Here is a 16,660-nt window from a genome sequence, read left to right as displayed (position 1 = left end):
CTTCCTGTTTTTGCCACTCAGTAAGTACAGAAGAGCAGGTGCTCGCGGAGGCAAAGAAAGGGAATCGTCAGGGCCCCCGAGGAAACTTCTGATATGATAAATAACTTGAGGGTGGGACGTAAACGCCATCGCGGTCCCCAAGCGATCCCCACGGTGACGCCGAGCCTTCGCCCTCCCCCTCTTCCCCCGGGGCGAGTTCCTGCCTGAGGTCAGCCGGCCCTCCCCGCCCGCCCTTCCGTCCGTCGGTCCGTCCGTCCGTCCTCCCTCCAGCGCCGACGCGGCGGAGCGCACCAGCCGGCGGGGTCAGGTGATTGGGTGACGCCCCGGCGAAGCGCTCCCCACCGCGCGCGGGCGGTGCCACCGCGCTCTACGCCTCCGGGGGGAGGGGACTTCCCGGGAGCCGCCGGCGGAGGACGGGAGGAGCGCGGCGGGCGGGCCGAGCGGGGACTCGCTGCCGGCGGGCGGGAGACATGGATCGCGGCGAGCAAGGTGAGGGCGCGGACGCCACCGGCACGGCGCCCCCGGGATGGGCGCAGGGTCCGGCGCGGCGCTGGGGTCCGAGTCGGGGTCCGGCGCGGCGCGCGGCCTGGCGCCGGAGCAGGTGCAGAGCCTTCGGTGCGTGCGCCGCGAGTTGCATCCCCCGATCCGGATCCGGCGTCCTGGTGGGGCCCTGCTGCAGGGAGCGGCGCTGGCGGCCGGAGAGGGCGGATAGGGCCGCGCGTGTGTGTTAGAGACGGAGCAGAAAGAAAAAGAGAGAGAAGGTTCTGGGAGGCGGCGGAGGGCTGGCGCCAGGCTTACCGAGCCGGGGCTGCAGATCGAGATGCGCTTTGGTGGAAAACAGTACCCCGGGAGTCCTGTTCAGCTCGCTCTTGTGACCGGTGTAAACTGAGGGACTGAGGACAGTGGGTTGTTCCGCCCCGCAAGATGGGAACGTGAAGTCCTCCCCACCAGCATGTGAAGACTTTCTGCCCTCTTCTCCTTAACGTGGTTAGGATTTTGGGTGGCGTTTGAGCCCCTGGCGATGGCTTTGGATGCAAACATTTAACATCCCCCAATTGTGGAGTAGTGTCTACGGGTTTATTTGGAGGCGGGGAGTTTTTCATAGCAAGGGTTCTCTTTTACCCATCAGGGTGAAACCCCCCAACACAAAATCCCTAATCTGATTACTCTAGCTTTGGATGCACTTGTTTTTGAATATAGTGTATTACGTGAAATTGCCTCCAGTTGAGTCATTGTTTAAGAGAGATGCGGCAGTAGTCGGGCAAGGCTTTCGGATTTAAACGTTGCCACATCCTAGAGATCTTTGCTGATAATAACCCACTAACCGTAACACAGATTCGTGGCACGCTTTTAAAAAGATATGTAGACGCTAAAAAAAAAAAAAAAGAGTAACGATATTAAGGTAAATTTTAGGAAGTGGGGGATAGGAATTATTCCTATTTTGAGTTCTAATACAACAGTTTTCATTAATTTTTTTTACCCTCCAGTATTTACTTTCATGCATGTGAGTTTTTGTTGAAATAAAACCATATTCCATATATACTATTTTGTGTTTTACTTCTGATAAGTTGTAAGATAGAATCTTTGGAGCCTTCCAACCCTTCCTTTCTCCCCTCCCCTCAAATTAAGCTCACACTTGACATCTGAGTGTGTATATTATAAACATTTTATACAATATATATTTTTTAGTGTCAGTTCTTTTCTCTTCTTTTTTAACGTCTTTATTGGAGTATAATTGCTTCACAATGTTGTGCTAGTTTCCGCTGCACAACAAAGTGAATCAGCCATATGCATACATATATCCCCATATCCCCTCTCTCTTGCATCTCCCTCCCACCCTCCCTATCCCACCCCTCTCGGTGGTCACAAAGCACTGAGCTGATTGCAACTGCTTCCCACTAGCTATACAATATGTTAATATATAGTGTATATGTAATACACTATATATACACTTGCACACATATTGTCTAGATTTTATACATCTTGAGGTTAGAAGCATATACTTCATCTTTGTCCACGGTTGGGTAGCCTGGTGATTTGCACATGGTAGGTATTTAAATGTTTGAGTCAAAAAGCCCCTCGCAGTTCTTATATGTATTGTTAGGAGGAGTCCTAGGGGCCACCAAATAAGCCAGCATTTTTTTATCTGGATTTTAATGGGGGCAGTGAGGGTGTCAAACATGTGAACGTTTGTATGTCTTACATTGTCATATTTAACATAATGATGTTTTTAGAATACGTAACTGTATATGGTACTTGTCAAAGTGGACAAAGCTGTGTTTGACTCAGGTGAATGGAGTGACTAAATTTTTTTAGATTTTGTATTCTAGTTTGGCTGGTAAGAGTCACAACCATTAGTACTTCTGTAATAGTCTAGTTTGCTGATGCAGTTTGTGTGTTTTGTTTTTTAAAAAAATAAATTTATTTATCTATTTATTTTTGGCTGAGTTGTGTCTTTGTTGCTGTGCGTGGGCTTTCTCTAGTTGGGGTGAGCGGGGGCTACTCTTTGTTGTGGTGCAGAGGCTTCTCATTGCAGTGGCTTGTCTTGTCACACAGCACAGGCTGTAGGTGCGCAGGCTTCCGTAGTTGTGGCACACAGGCTCAGTAGTTGGGGCTCGCGGGCTCTAGAGCGCAGGCTCAGTAGCTGTGGCGCACTGGCTTAGTTGCTCCGCGGCATGTGGGATCTTCTCGGACCAGGGCTCGAACCCGTGTCCCCTGCATTGGCAGGTGGATTCTTAACCACTGCACCACAAGGGAAGCCCCTTTGTGTGGTTTTTGTAAGACTAGTTTTTTTTTCTGTGTGTGTGTGTGTCTAAGACATATTTAATAAATTTCTTGGTTTATAAGAGGAGTCTTTTCCGTCTCTAATTTTCAGATGTTTTCTTTGGTCAGGATATTTGTTAGTCATGTCAGTCCTTGCTTTTAATTGTCATTCTTGGACGGCTAGGGAAATCCATCCTCTTAAAGTGGAGAGTCTGGAGACTTGGCTCTAAACGAAAGACGAGCCACCCGCCTGGGCAAGGTCAGCTGACTCACCTCACAGCTTTGCTGTCTTTTGCTTCCTTCTGCCTGTCTCCTTTGCCTTTTCATCTTTATGTTCCCACAGCACATAGTAGGTGTTCAGAAATGTGTGTTGACTGCCTCAGATGAAAGGGAAACGTGCCCAAGAGCAGGTACCTTCAGGTTCCTGTAACCTCCGATGTCCCTCTAAGTTGGTCATTTGCTTCCCACTTCCTCCTGTACTTTTTTTCCTCTGTGTTTTAAAGAAGCAGAAGTCTGGTTGGGTGGAGAAAGTTGCTGATAAAGCTGCATTGGGCGTAGAGGGTAAGTTTACCCGTCAGGTCTTTGAACTAGTAGAGGGGATGACTCAGTCTTCAGCGATTCCATAGACTCTTGGCTGAGACTGAGAAGGAAGAGCCTGCATTTGTAAACCTGCAGGTTCACCAGCAAAGCATGTTGGCTGAAAGAAGGTTTATAAAACCCCCTGTGATTGTCACTTGAATTTGTGATTTTTTTCAAAGTATCTAAAACCAAATCAGAACATTTTAGAATTTGTTTAATTTACTTTTTTGGTATGTGTGGAGTTTGTTGTGTTTGTCCCTTAAAAAAAAAAAACCTCTAGATGCAAAATTAAATACCCTGCCTCTTGTCTTAAGTACATGTCTCTGTTGAATTGTCGCCTTATCCCTTCCTTCTTATGAAGTTGTCAAAATCTATCCTTTGCTACTGATTTTTAGCAGAGCTATAAAGTTTTAAAATGAGCAGTTTACCTTTGTTTTCAACCGTGTATTCTGAATGCTTTTTAGTATCAGCCTGAGATTCTGTTTTTCCTCTCCTCTACTATACCCAGACTTTGTATACAATACTCTACTTATATTGAGAGCAGTCAACATCAAATGATTTAACATGTACCGTAAACCACATAGTGCCTCTCAGGAGTTACTACGCGTTCAGCCCAGCAAAGCACACTTAACGCGTGTGCCATTTCCCACTTTGAAAGTGCAGTGCGGCCGGCTAGCTAGAGAATACATTGTGGAAAAAATCTCCTGACTGCCTTTTATGGGGCTGAATAGATAATTGTACTCGAGTACTCTCCTATGTTAGTAATAACTTGTCGTTTAGCACCATTATATTGAAGTGACAGTCACCTAGCCGCTAAGCATTTTATCTGTGTTTGAATTAAAACACTACCACCACCAAAGCTTTATATTTTAAGGGGGTGAGGGAAGGCTGCTGGGGCCGAAACAACTGGAGGAGGAGAAAGCTGCAAGAAAACCATGACACAATAATAGGTTACTATAATTTCAGCGTGGTAATTATGCCTTAGAAATAACAGAAAGGTAAGGTGTCGCTTATTTACAGGTAACACACACATAGGGATGAATGGATAACAGTTTTGAGGGTCTGCTCACAAATCGGTGGGTGTGTCCCACCCAGGTTCTTGGTGTCTTTGGGCAAGTCTCACTTTCCATATGGTGCTAATGTCTTTGTTAGCTTCCATTCACTTCCTGCATTTATTTTTATGCAGCAGCCTGCCTAGTCCCTAGGGAAAAGCTGAGCGGTAAGAGGGGTTGTGATCCTTCAGAAAGATCTCAAAACCGCATAATCTATGTACACAATAAAAACAAATACAATCACGCTTCCAAACAAAAAGGAACACCCGAATCTCCTGAACTTCTGTGCTGCTGGTCCTTTTGTTGGAGGCTCACATTATTTTATTTTCCTTGTGGGGTTAATTATTTCCGTTTTAATTGTTGACTGTTGTAAAAATCTCTCTTCTGAGACTCTCCCAAGTTTTATTTAAACTGGGTGGGTATCGGCTGTCCAGAAACCATAATCTTAGCAGTGTGTTTTTATTAGAAAAGTGTCCAAGGGATCAAGGGATTTAATGTTTCGTGGAAGTTAAAAAAATGTTTGAATTAATAATACTTCTTCGTAACCGAGAGTAATTGTTCATTTTAGTAAAGTCAGAAAATACAGATGGAGAAAAAGAACATAAAATTACCTATAATCCTAGTCTGGAAAATCACTGTTAATGTATTGGTTTATATCCATCCATATATCTATCCTTTTAAACAAATCACAAAATAATCTCCTATTGACTATTTCATCTTATATCTTGCCTCCCCTCCCTTTTTAAATTCAGTATATTTTTACAATACCCTTCTCCAGCATCATTTTGACTAGTGTGACGAGGTAATTAATGCACATGATACAGCATTCAGAATGACTAAAACGTTGCAAAATGTAAATCTCCCTTCCACTCCTGTCTCCGAGGCTGTTTCCCTTGCGTAATGATGTCACCATTATTAACAGTTTCTTCTCCATCCATCCAGAGAGGTTCTACTTATATAGGTGTACACACACGTATTTAAATACTATATATGTATGTGTGTGTATTATATAAGCTGTAGCACACAAATTATTTAGCATCTAACTTCTTTCACTTAAATACAATGTATATTTTAGAGATCATTGAACATAATGTTACATAGAGCTGTTTCATTTGCAGGGCTATTTGTAGATGTCTATTTGTAGATGTACCATGTTATGTACCATAACAGGTGATGTTTGACTTGTCCCCTATTGATGGACATTTAGGTTTCCCCTAATATTTTGCTATGAAAGCAAAGCTGCAGCAAATAAATCTGTATGCAAGTTATTTGATAAATGTGCCAGTATGTCTGTAGGAAGAATTCTTAGAAGAATGTGACTGTTCAATTTTGATGTGCTAAATTCCGCTCCATAGAAGTGGTGCCAGTTATATCCCACCAGCAATGTGTGAGCATCTGCTTCCCTCCATCATGCACCCAGGGTGTTGTCACACTTTTTCATCTTTGCTTATCTGGTAGGGGAAAAGGAGTTTCTCAGTATATGTTTTTATTATATATCTTACTTAATATGAAGGCGGTTGTACTTCTTTTGATATGTTTGAGATCTATATTGCATTTTCTGTGACATGTCTGATCATATACTTTGCCAATTTTTCTTTTATCTTTTTCTTCTTGACTTATAGAATGTAGCCCTCTGTCCATGACATGAATTGCTAATATATTTTTTCCTAGTTTGTCATTCCTTTTTTGACTTTCTGGTGATTTTTTTCCAAGCAGAAATACTAATTGATGGCGGTTTTCATTTAGAGCTTCTAGCTCTTGAATCATTCCTAGAAATGCTATTCTCACTTTGAGTTTATGTTTTTATTTTTTACATGTAAATCTTTCATCCATCTGGAGATTATTTTGATTAAAAAATGTGAGTTATGAATCTCAACCGCCTGCCAGCCCCTCAGCTGGCTACTCAGTTGTCCAATACCATTCACTGACTAATGGATCTTTCCTTTACTAATTTGAAATACTACTGTTGTCAATACTCAAGTCCTGTATTATTTTCTTTCCTCTTGATCTGTCTGTTCACTCCCAGCAACTAAACTGTTTAAATTATTGTAGCTTCATAATATGTAAAAATGCCTGGAAGGGCTAGTCTCTCCTGTTCACTCTGTTTTTCTTCTTATTGCTAGAGCTTTCCCTAGCTATTCTTGCCAGATTTTATTTCCAAATGAACATTAGAATCAACTTGTCTGGATGCACATTCAACAGAAATCCATTTGGTATAGCTTTCTTCCCTCCTCCGTTGCTCTCCCTCTCTCCCCCCGTTTTCCCTTTCTCTTTCTTTTATTAGACCTTGTTTTTTTCTTTATTGAACGTCTCAGTATATGTTCACCATAGTCATACTATACATAATATATGTATAGTTTTGTGTTGTATTTTGGATACTATTAGATAATCAGAATTTTAACGTCATTTAAAAAAGTATCTCCAAACTACATTTTTTGATGACTGTACCCTTTCAGCATTTGATATTTATTTAACTGTTTCTTTGCTGGAATATAGATTGCTTTTCATTTTAGCTATTATAATACTTTAAAGAGAAGTTGTTTTAAGATAAACTTCCTGAGACAGGACAAAGGATTTGAGTATGTTTAGATCTTTCATGCCTGTTGCTAAATCGCTTTCTGGAAAACATAATTGTTACTGCTTTTTTTATTGTAGTAAAAAATGCATGACATAAAATATATTATCTTAGCTATATTTAAGTGTACAGGAAAGTATTGTTAACTATATATACCTTATTGTATAAGAAATCTCTAGAACTTTTTCATTTTGATGACTGAAACCAGGGACCCATTGAGCAACACACATTTCTCTCTCCCCACAGCACCTGGTAACCACCATTTTCTTTTCTGTTTCTATGAGTTTGATTACTTCACCTACATCATTAAAGTGGAATCATGCAGTATTTGTCTTTTTGTGACTGATTTATTTCACTTAGCGTAGTGTCTTCAAGATTCATCCATGTTGTTGCATATTGTGGGATTTCTATCTTTTTAGAGGCTGTATAATTTTCCAGTATATATGTATGCCCCATTTTCTTTATCATACTTTATTTTCTTTATTCATTTTTCAGTGGGCATTCAGAGGTTGCTTCCACCTCTTGGCTTTTGTGAGCATGGGTGTGCAAATACTCTCTGAGTCCTGTTTTCCATTCTTTTGGGTATATACTGTAGGAAAGGAAAATTTATTTCCCCTACCCTTCTTGGTTCTTTGGCTGGTCTAATAATCAAATTAACATAGGACAGATTAACAGGTGAAAAACAAATTTAGTTACATATGTACAGGAGTTTTACAAGAATATGAGACCCACAGGCATTCAGGGAATTGAGACTTATATGACATTCTGAGTTATGGAGAAGGGGATAGGGTTCTGGGTCTTCAAAGAGAAGGAAGACAATTCACAGGAAGATGGGAAGAGCAAAGGTTTGGTAAACAAATGTTTGCCATGCCACGCAGGACAGTGGGATCCAGGGAGGGCTTTGATCTCTAGGCCCAGTTGAGCTACCCCCAGCTCACCACACCTCACCTGTACTCTTTGTAATTATCTCTTGTCATAGTTCCCTTCCTGGACTAGACCCTCTATCTAAATTCTTTTAGGCAGGTAAGGGAGAGGTAAAAGTTTTTCCTGAATCTGCTGGGTCTTGAATGACTGCAGCTCAAAATAGTCCACATGCCAAAGTGGTATATTTGAGGGAGACTTGTTCTGAACCCCTTCAATACCCAGAAATAAAATTACTGGTATATATGGTAGTTCTATTTCTAGGTTTTTTTTTTCTTTTTGCAAACTTCTATACTGTTTTCCATAGTGGCTGAATGGCTGTACCATTTTACATTCCTACCAACAGTTATTTTAAAGGGAAGAGGGAAGGTTGTAGGGGCCAAAAAACTGAAGAGAGAGGGGGCCTGCATGGGTTCTAATTTTTCCACATCCTCAGCTACACTTTTTATTTTCTCGTTTTGATAGTGGCCTATCTAATTGGTCTGAGATAATATCTCATTGTGGTTATGATTTGCATTTTCCTGATGACTAGTGATGTTGAGCATCTTTTCATGTGCTTGTTGGCCATTTGTATGTCTTCTTTGGAGAAATGTCTATTCAAGTCCTTTGCCCATTTTATGTTTGGATTATTATTATTATTATTAATATTTTTGTCAAGTTGTAGGAGTTGTTTATGTATTCTGGATACTTGGCCCTCATGAGATATATGGTTTGCAGATGTTTTTCTCCCATTCTGTAAATTGCCTTTTCACTCTTGGTTGTTTCCTTTTCTGCAAGATGTCATTGCCCTTAAAAAAAAAAGAATTATAAAGCTTATAGGTAAAAAAATGCCATCTCTTTTCGTTTAAAATTCTTCCACTTGCTAGAAAGGCTGTAGATGATATTAGCCATTTGTGTTCCCCTTTTGAGATTGTTTGCTCCTTCATTTTAAAATTGGGATTTTAGTGCCTTCTTTTACCCTTACCCCGCTCCCCTGTTCATATTAAACCTTTGTGTTTTGTGGCAAGTATTTATTTTTTTTCTATTCTTATTTTGGTTATGTTGAATCTTTTATGTTATTTTTACTAAGAAAAGACATTATTAAGAGCAGATATTTTCTCGGTGACGGTTTATAGAGTAAGTTGCGTGGCTCTGAGTTGCTTTCAGTACTTCCTTCTCTGTGTCTTTGTGTCTTCTGACGCTTTTGTAATCAATACTAAAAGTAGTGGTTTTAGGCGAGACTAGTAATTTACATGCCTTGGCTTATAGGCATGGTGAATGCGTTTCATGTTACAGCTATGCAAATGTAAATGTCAGTTTAAAAATGATGTAAGACATGACCTTATAAAGTTTCAGATTGAGAATTAACAGGATTAAACTTCACCCATTGTATTTTGAGCTTTGTTGGAGGCATTGTGGTGTGGAAAAGGAGCTTATGGTGCAATCAGTAGGGCTGTAGGAATAAAGATAGTAGTTTATCCACCCCACTAGGATCTGTACTTGGCTAGAAATGAAGTGTCAGGAGGATAATGTTCTTACGTTCATATTCCCAGCTCTCAGTTCAATGTGTGTGTAGTAGGCACTCCATAAATATTTGTCCTATTGCACATACATTCATTAGAAAGATTTCTAACCTATATAAAACCAGATGGGATTAGATAGAAAAGGTTAAGAATTAAGGGAAGTTAATTGTTTGGCAGGGAGACAAGAATACATGTTCCAAATGTGCTTATAGTTTTATATATAATCACTGAAAATCTGGTCTGTAAATAGAAGCCTAATTGGTACTTTACTTCCCAAGTATATATGTAAGAGTGCGTGTGTATACATTTACAGATAGAGGAGGAGACAGTGCTGATTAAATTTTTGTTCTCCAAAGGATGTTGGACGTAGTGCTCGGTAAATACTTTCATAAATATATTTTCTATACTATTTTATTGAGGGTAGTTATTTGATGCTAATGTATCCTGAACTTAGGAGGCAAGGGTGATGTCAATACATTTTAGAAGTTTTCTTTGAATGCAGTTGAGAAGGGTAACGGGGTTGCTGACAGTGGTGGAAAGGGTTTGCTACTAGTTAAACAGAAGAAAAATTATGTAAAGAGGGAAAAATGCAAACACTTTGGCTGGCTGGGGCATTTTAGCAAAGTGATGACCAACTTTCCATTTTGGTATATACTGAGTGTATCACTTCCAGTATATCACTTTATTAGTAATCAGAATGGTGATGATGATGACGATGATTCCATCTGGTTTTTGCAGAACTCTTTCTAATTTTTCTTCATATGATTTCATTTCCATCTTTCAGTGCTGCAGGGTGGTAGAACGGGTATCATTTTCATTTCACACATGAGGAAACAGAAGCTGAGTGACCATGACTTCCCCATTCTTACTCTATTAGATGTGGAGAGTTTTACAAAAACTTGGTCGCACACCTGTTGTCTCTAAGAGAGTAACCTAGTGGCCAAGAACACTTTAAACTACATTTGCAAACAGTTTAAAGGGCTGGGGACACTAAGTACTTTTTAGAAATGTTTCCTTCCAACTAATGAAAACAAAATTGGAATCTGAAGGGACACCACTTGAGGCCCTGCATTATAATGACCTAAGTTTTCCAACTGGGGTTTTACTGGCTCACATCTAGTAATACCACTACTACCACTAATGCCGGCAACAACAACATCTGCTGGGTGTTTCCTATATACCAGGTCTGTTCTAAATGCTTTTTCTTTTTCATTTTGAAAAATTTTATAACAAACCTGTGAGCCACACTCATAATATCCTTGCTTTACAACTGAAGAAACAAAATGTGAAAGAATTAAGTAATGGGACTTCCCTGGTGGTGCAGTGGTTAAGAATTGGCCTGCCAATGCAGGGGACACAGGCTCGAGCCCTGGTCCAGGAAGATCCTACATGCCGCGGAGCACCTAAGCCCGTGCGCCATAACTACTGAGCCTGCTCTCTAGAACCCGCGATCCACAACTACTGAGCCCACGAGCCACAACTACTGAAGCCCGCGTGCCTAGAGCCCGTGCTCTGCAACAAGAGAAGCCACAACAGTGAGAAGCCCGCGCACCGCAGCGAAGAGTAGTCCCCGCTCAATGCAATTAGAGAAAGCCAGCCTGCAGCAACAAAGACCCAATACAGCCATAAATAAATAAATAAATGTATTTTTTAAAAAAAAGAATGAAGTAATAACTTCTCCAAGGGCACATAGCTTGATGCAGACAGAGCTGGGTTTTAAGTCTGAAATATTTGGCCATGTAGTTCATGTCCTTATGCAACATATTATACTACCTAAAAGTTCTACATCATGTCCCTTTTCCTTTCAGAGGTGTTCAAAAGGGTGCCATGCTATGGTAGCTACCATGGGAAGGGAGCACTAGGACTTGTATCTACACCAGACTATGGCCATGTGTCTGTCCTTGTGCACCAGAACTAATTGTAAATGTTCAGGGCAAAGAATCCTGGACGTGAGGTTACGTCTGGGTTCAAAATTTGGCTCCATCACTTTTTGGTGATGAGACATTGGATCAGTCACTCAACCTCTTTGAGGCTGATAATACCTCAACTATTTGCGAAAATTGAGTAGAAGTCTGTGACTAGCACTGGGGTTCAATAGACACTGATTCTGAAATGGAATGTTAGCATTTCTGTAAAATGCTAATTCAGTGGTTCCCCATTCAAATTAAACATTTCATTTATTTATAGACAATTATGATATGATGCCTGCCCTCAGGCTCACAGGCCAGGCTAGAGAAATACACAAAGAACTTGGTCACTCTAGTCAAGTGGAGGTTGTAAGGGCTGCATGACAGGCTGAGGACAAAGTGAGCAACTCTGGCTGGTCATCAGGAGAGGAGTCTCATAGCAGGTGACCTTTGAACTTGGACTTGAAGGCTAAGTAGGTGAGAGAAGGAAGGGTGAGGAAGGGAATTTGGGAAGGAGGATCAGCATGTGCAGAGGTGCAGAGGCGTGAAAGGTCAAAAAGGTGCTGCTGATCCTCAGAAATTCCTTGTGGCTGGAGTTCTAGGTGGTCACTAGGGGTGTGTGTGCACTCTTGTGCACTGGGGTCAGGAATCAGGACTCTGTTCCGATAGGCAGGTGGTAGGTGGGTGGGAGTTTAGTTTTAGAATAGCATTTTGCCAGCTGCATAGAAGGTACTAGCAAAGCAGGCAGGGGTATCCCTGTGTTCCATGCTAGAGGTGGTGGTGCTGTATTCCCGAGGGATCTTTGGGTAGAACAAGTCAGAGGTGAAGGGAGAGGATCTGAGGATAAAAAAGAGCAGACAGGGGCTTTCAGATCACATGGAACAGGAAAGAGAGCAGAGGCAGGCAGAAGGAAGGGAATTCCGTTTGGAGTGTGTTACCTCTGAGGTCTGTTCTGTTTATCCAAAGCTGCATAACAGATCACCCCAAAACCTAGTGGTTTAAAACCATAGCATTTTTTTTTTTTTTTTTTTTTTTGCTGTACGCGGGCCTCTCACTGCTGTGGCCTCTCCCGTTGCGGAGCACAGGCTCCGGACACACAGGCTCCGCGGCCATGGCTCGTGGGCCCAGCCGCTCCGCGGCATGTGGGATCTTCCGGGATAGGGGCACGAACCCGTGTCCCCTGCATCGGCAGGCGGACTCTCAACCACTGCGCCACCAGGGAAGCCCACCATAGCATTTTTTAAAAAATATATTTTTTTCATTTGCTTTATTTATTTATTTATTTTTGGCTGCGTTGGTCTTCGTTGCTGCTCGGGCTTTCTCTAGTTGCGGGAGTGGGAAGAACTCTTCGTTGCGGTGTGTGGGCTTCTCACTGAGGTGGCTTCTCTTGTTGTGGAGCACGGGCTCTAGAGCGCAGGCTCAGTAGCTGTGGCGCACGGGCTTAGTTGCTCCGCGGCATGTGGGATCTTCCCAGACCAGGGCTCAAACCCGTGTCCCCTGCACTGGCAGGCGGATTCTTAACCACTGCGCCACCAGGGAAGCCCCGAACCGTAGCATTTTTTGTATGGTCACAGATCTGTAATTTGGGCAGGGCTTGGTGGGGACAACTTGTCTCTGCTCCACTCAGCTCAGCTGGGAGGCTTGTAGCATGAGGCTGGGCTCATCCGAAGGCTCACTCACTGACACGAAGGTGGCTGTACTGGGGAGATGCCAGCAGCTGGGGCTCCTCGGGCACCTGACTCAATCCCCATGGTCTCTGGTGAAAACAGCATGACCTGTTTGAGGATGGTGATTTGCTTGCCTGTGTTGAGTACTGGTTTTAGCTGGAGACCATGTTCTTGACCCAGCAGCATACAGCTGCATACAGTATGCCTGGGCTTCTTATGTGTTACCCCAGGGCCCCCAACCTGTGGGTCCTAAGAGAGAGGAAGGCAGAGGCTGTGTGGCTTTGTGTGACCTAGCCTTGAAGTCACGTGGCATCACTTCCTCCTCATTCTGTTAGAAATGCGTCACAAAGACTGGCTGAGATTCAAGGAGAAGAGAATTAGACTCCATTTTTGGTGGGAAGAGTGTGCGCACGACACATGTGTGCACAAGTTTTAAAACCACCACCAGGTCCTTGTGGGATGTTGGTGTGGATGGGTTCATGGGTGAACTATGGATCTTGAAGAGAAGGATCTGGGACAACCTAAATGTCCACTGACAGAGGAATGGATAAAGAAGATGTGGTACATATATACAATGGGATACTACTCAGCCATAAAAAAGAATGAAATAGTGCCATTTGCAGCAACATGGATACAACTAGAGATTTTCATACTAAGTGAAGTAAGTCAGACAGAGAAAGACAAATACCATATGTATCACTTATATGTGGAATCTAAAATATGGCACAAATGAACCTATCTATGAGACAGAAACAATCATGGACATAGAGAACAGACTTGTGGTTGCCAAGGGGGAGGGAGGGAAGAAGAGGGATGGACTGGGAGTTTGGTAGATGCAAACTATTACGTTTAGAAAGGACTGTACAGCACAGGGAACTATATTCAATATCCTGTGATAAACCATAACGGAAAAGAATACAAAAAAAGAATGTCTCTGTGTGTATAACTGAGTCACTTTGCTGTACAGCTGAGATTGCCACAACATGGTAAATCAACTGCACTTTAATAACAAAAATTTTAAAAAAAGAAGGAACTGGGCACTAGAGCAAGGTTTGGGAGACGTGATCATTTGAAGCTATTAACTATTAGCGTATTACTTACATATTAGCATGTGTGATATTTGAAGCTATTAAGTTGCTGAGACGGCCCAGGAACAAAAGTAGAACAGAACATGGAATCTGAAGATTTCAGGGCAGGGAGAGGAAGGTACAGGAATAGGGAGTTTAACGTTCAGAGGCCCTGGAGAGGCCAAGTAGATCGAGGGGGGACGGTAGATATTGGCTTTGGTGATGAGGACCAGTCATGGATAAGGCTGAGAGATTCAAGCTCCAAGGGTGGGGAGGGGGTTGAGGAGAAGGGAGAGGTCAGAGCCCATGGATTTGGGGCCTGTGAGAAGGGTCAAATGTGGTTAAAAAAAAAAACCCAAAACCCACAAATTGAGAGACTGCTCTTTCAAGAAGCAAGGTGGTGTTTTAAAGGGAAATTTGGATTACATCGGTGATTTGCTTGCCTGCACTGAGTGTTGGTTTTTGTTTTCATGCGCAGAGAGGATGCTCGTTTGACCTCTGTGCATGTTTGTAAAATGAGAGAAGAAAGCGAGGCAAGGGAGAATAACTGGATTTGCTATTCCTGTATATGTCACTGGTTTTAGTTAAGATGCTTTTAATGCGAAATGTATTTTAATAGTCCTGTCCTAGAGTTTGACCTTCAAGGCGCTGGAGTCTGTAAGCAGTAATTCACTTTAATGTGTAAGAGCCTTGTGGAGAATAGGTATTTATTAAATACGTGCAAAACGAAAGCATTATACATTCTCTGGGTGGTATGAGAGCCACAGAAGCAATTTAGCCTCGAGGTGACATTATAGCCAAATCATAGTAAAGCTGTGATTTTTTTTTAAACCAGTGATTTCTCAGGGCAAACCTGAAGTTGTGAGCGCCCCCTTTTCATCGTGGAATGTCTCGGCTGCGGAGCTGATTTATGCAGCGTCTGAATTTGTCAGATAGCCTCTTGAGAAATGATTGTCCCTCCAGAGAGGCATTACCCCCACTGGAAAGTCAGCCAGCTGTTCTCCTTGGGTCACGGTTGACCTTTCATTCGGTTCTCCTGGTGGTTTTTCAGTGGGTGGCTACTGTTCACTGCTTCAGAAATTCAATGAAGATTTTGACTAACAGTAAAGATAACATGACAGCTTTCTCTTGGTTTAGGGGCTTTTATTTTTCCCAGAATTACAATCTCTTCCCAAACTTCCTTCCTCTTTTTAGCCCTGAGAAGAGACTCCAGTCCTGGGAGCCTTGCTGCCCTGCAGGTGGCCTCTGACTGGGGCTGTGGTCACTACCCATGAAGGTCTGATGACATTGTCCTAGTCTGATTATTCTCTTCACAATGGCAACTGTAGCTGTTAAATTTGAAAGGCAGTGACCTCTGATGAAACAACCAACTCTTCAAAGTATACTACTAGGTCCCCAGTGTTCATGGCATCATTTCTTACAATTGGCAAGGTATGGAAGCAACCTAAGTGTCCATCAGCCGATGAATGGATAAAGAAGATGTGGTACATATATACAATGGAATGCTACTCAGCCATAAAAAAGAATGAAAATTTGCCATTTGTAGCAACGTGGATGGACTTGGAGGGCATTATGCTAAGTGAAATAAGGCAGACAGAGAAAGATATATGTATGATATCAATTATATGTGGAATCTAAAAAATAGAACAAACTAGTGAGTAAAGCAAAAAAGAATCTGACACACAGATATAGAGAACAAACTAGTGGTTACCACTGGGGAGAGGGAATAGAAGAAAGGCAATGTAAGGATAAGGGAAAAAAAGGTTATTATGGGATTATATGAAATCATGTGTGAAGCTTTTGAAAGTTGTAAAACACTATAGAATTTAAAGCATCTTTCATTCAATATAAAAAACAAAGGAAGAAGTGCACTAGGTCGCTTTGGTAATTCCCTGAAATCCAAAAGTGATGCATAAACCTCAGATCCCGTTTCAGTGTGTCCACTCCCCTCAGTTTGGGTGTGTGCACGGTTGTTTCTTTCAGTTTTCTGTTGTCCATCTTTGCTTCTCCTTTCTCCTTCCCTTAGCCTTTCTCTCTTTTCCCGTCTTTTTACTCCACCTAATTTCCACTTTCTTCTTTCCCTTTTTAATCTTTCCCCATTTGGGGACATAAAATGGAACTCAGGAGTTTTGTTGCTTTTGTTCTTTTTGTTTTGCTTTTTTTACTTAAGGGATTTCATGGATTTATTCAATATGTTTTGTGTTTCCTATTAGTATTAATTTTTTTCCTTTAGGAATAAAATACCCCCCTGAAAAGAGATTTCCTAGTTTATTCATTTATTATTGATTAATTTCATTGCTATTGTGAAGCTAATTTAGGTCTCTCTCTCTCTCCCTCCCCCCCCCTTTTTTGGTGTGTGTATAATGATTCAAAGCTTAGAAAAAAATATTTCAAGTTTTAATTGGGAATTTTCAAAAATTATACTGTAATGGTTGAACTATTTGGGTTTCTCTGTGTGAATTCTGGGCAAAGGTAGAAACACTTGGAGACCATATCATTTTTAAAACTTATTAGCACCCCTGTGTTCATAGCAGTACTCTTCACAATAGCCAAGACATGGAAACAACCTAAATGTCCATTGACAGATGAATGGGTAAAGAAGATGTGGTATATATGCACAATGGAAT

The 16,660-nt window shown here is 41.9% G+C and overlaps 1 protein-coding gene across 1 annotated transcript in view; it reads left to right on the top strand.

Moving 5' to 3' along the window:
• The first annotated feature begins 318 nt into the window (after nt 1-318).
• TPD52 (tumor protein D52) overlaps nt 319-16,660 on the top strand; it is a 116,719-nt gene continuing 100,377 nt past the window's right edge. The window contains exon 1 of the mRNA XM_060116114.1: nt 319-489. Within this exon, the coding sequence (XP_059972097.1) occupies nt 471-489 (19 nt within the window). The 5' untranslated portion in view covers nt 319-470. The remainder of the gene's footprint in view (nt 490-16,660) is intronic.

Source organism: Mesoplodon densirostris, chromosome 13 (assembly GCF_025265405.1).
Source record: "Mesoplodon densirostris isolate mMesDen1 chromosome 13, mMesDen1 primary haplotype, whole genome shotgun sequence".
In the NCBI taxonomy this organism is placed as follows: Eukaryota; Metazoa; Chordata; class Mammalia; order Artiodactyla; family Ziphiidae; genus Mesoplodon; species Mesoplodon densirostris.
Note: the sequence above shows the minus strand (reverse complement) of the source record. Positions and strands in the feature narration are given on the sequence as shown.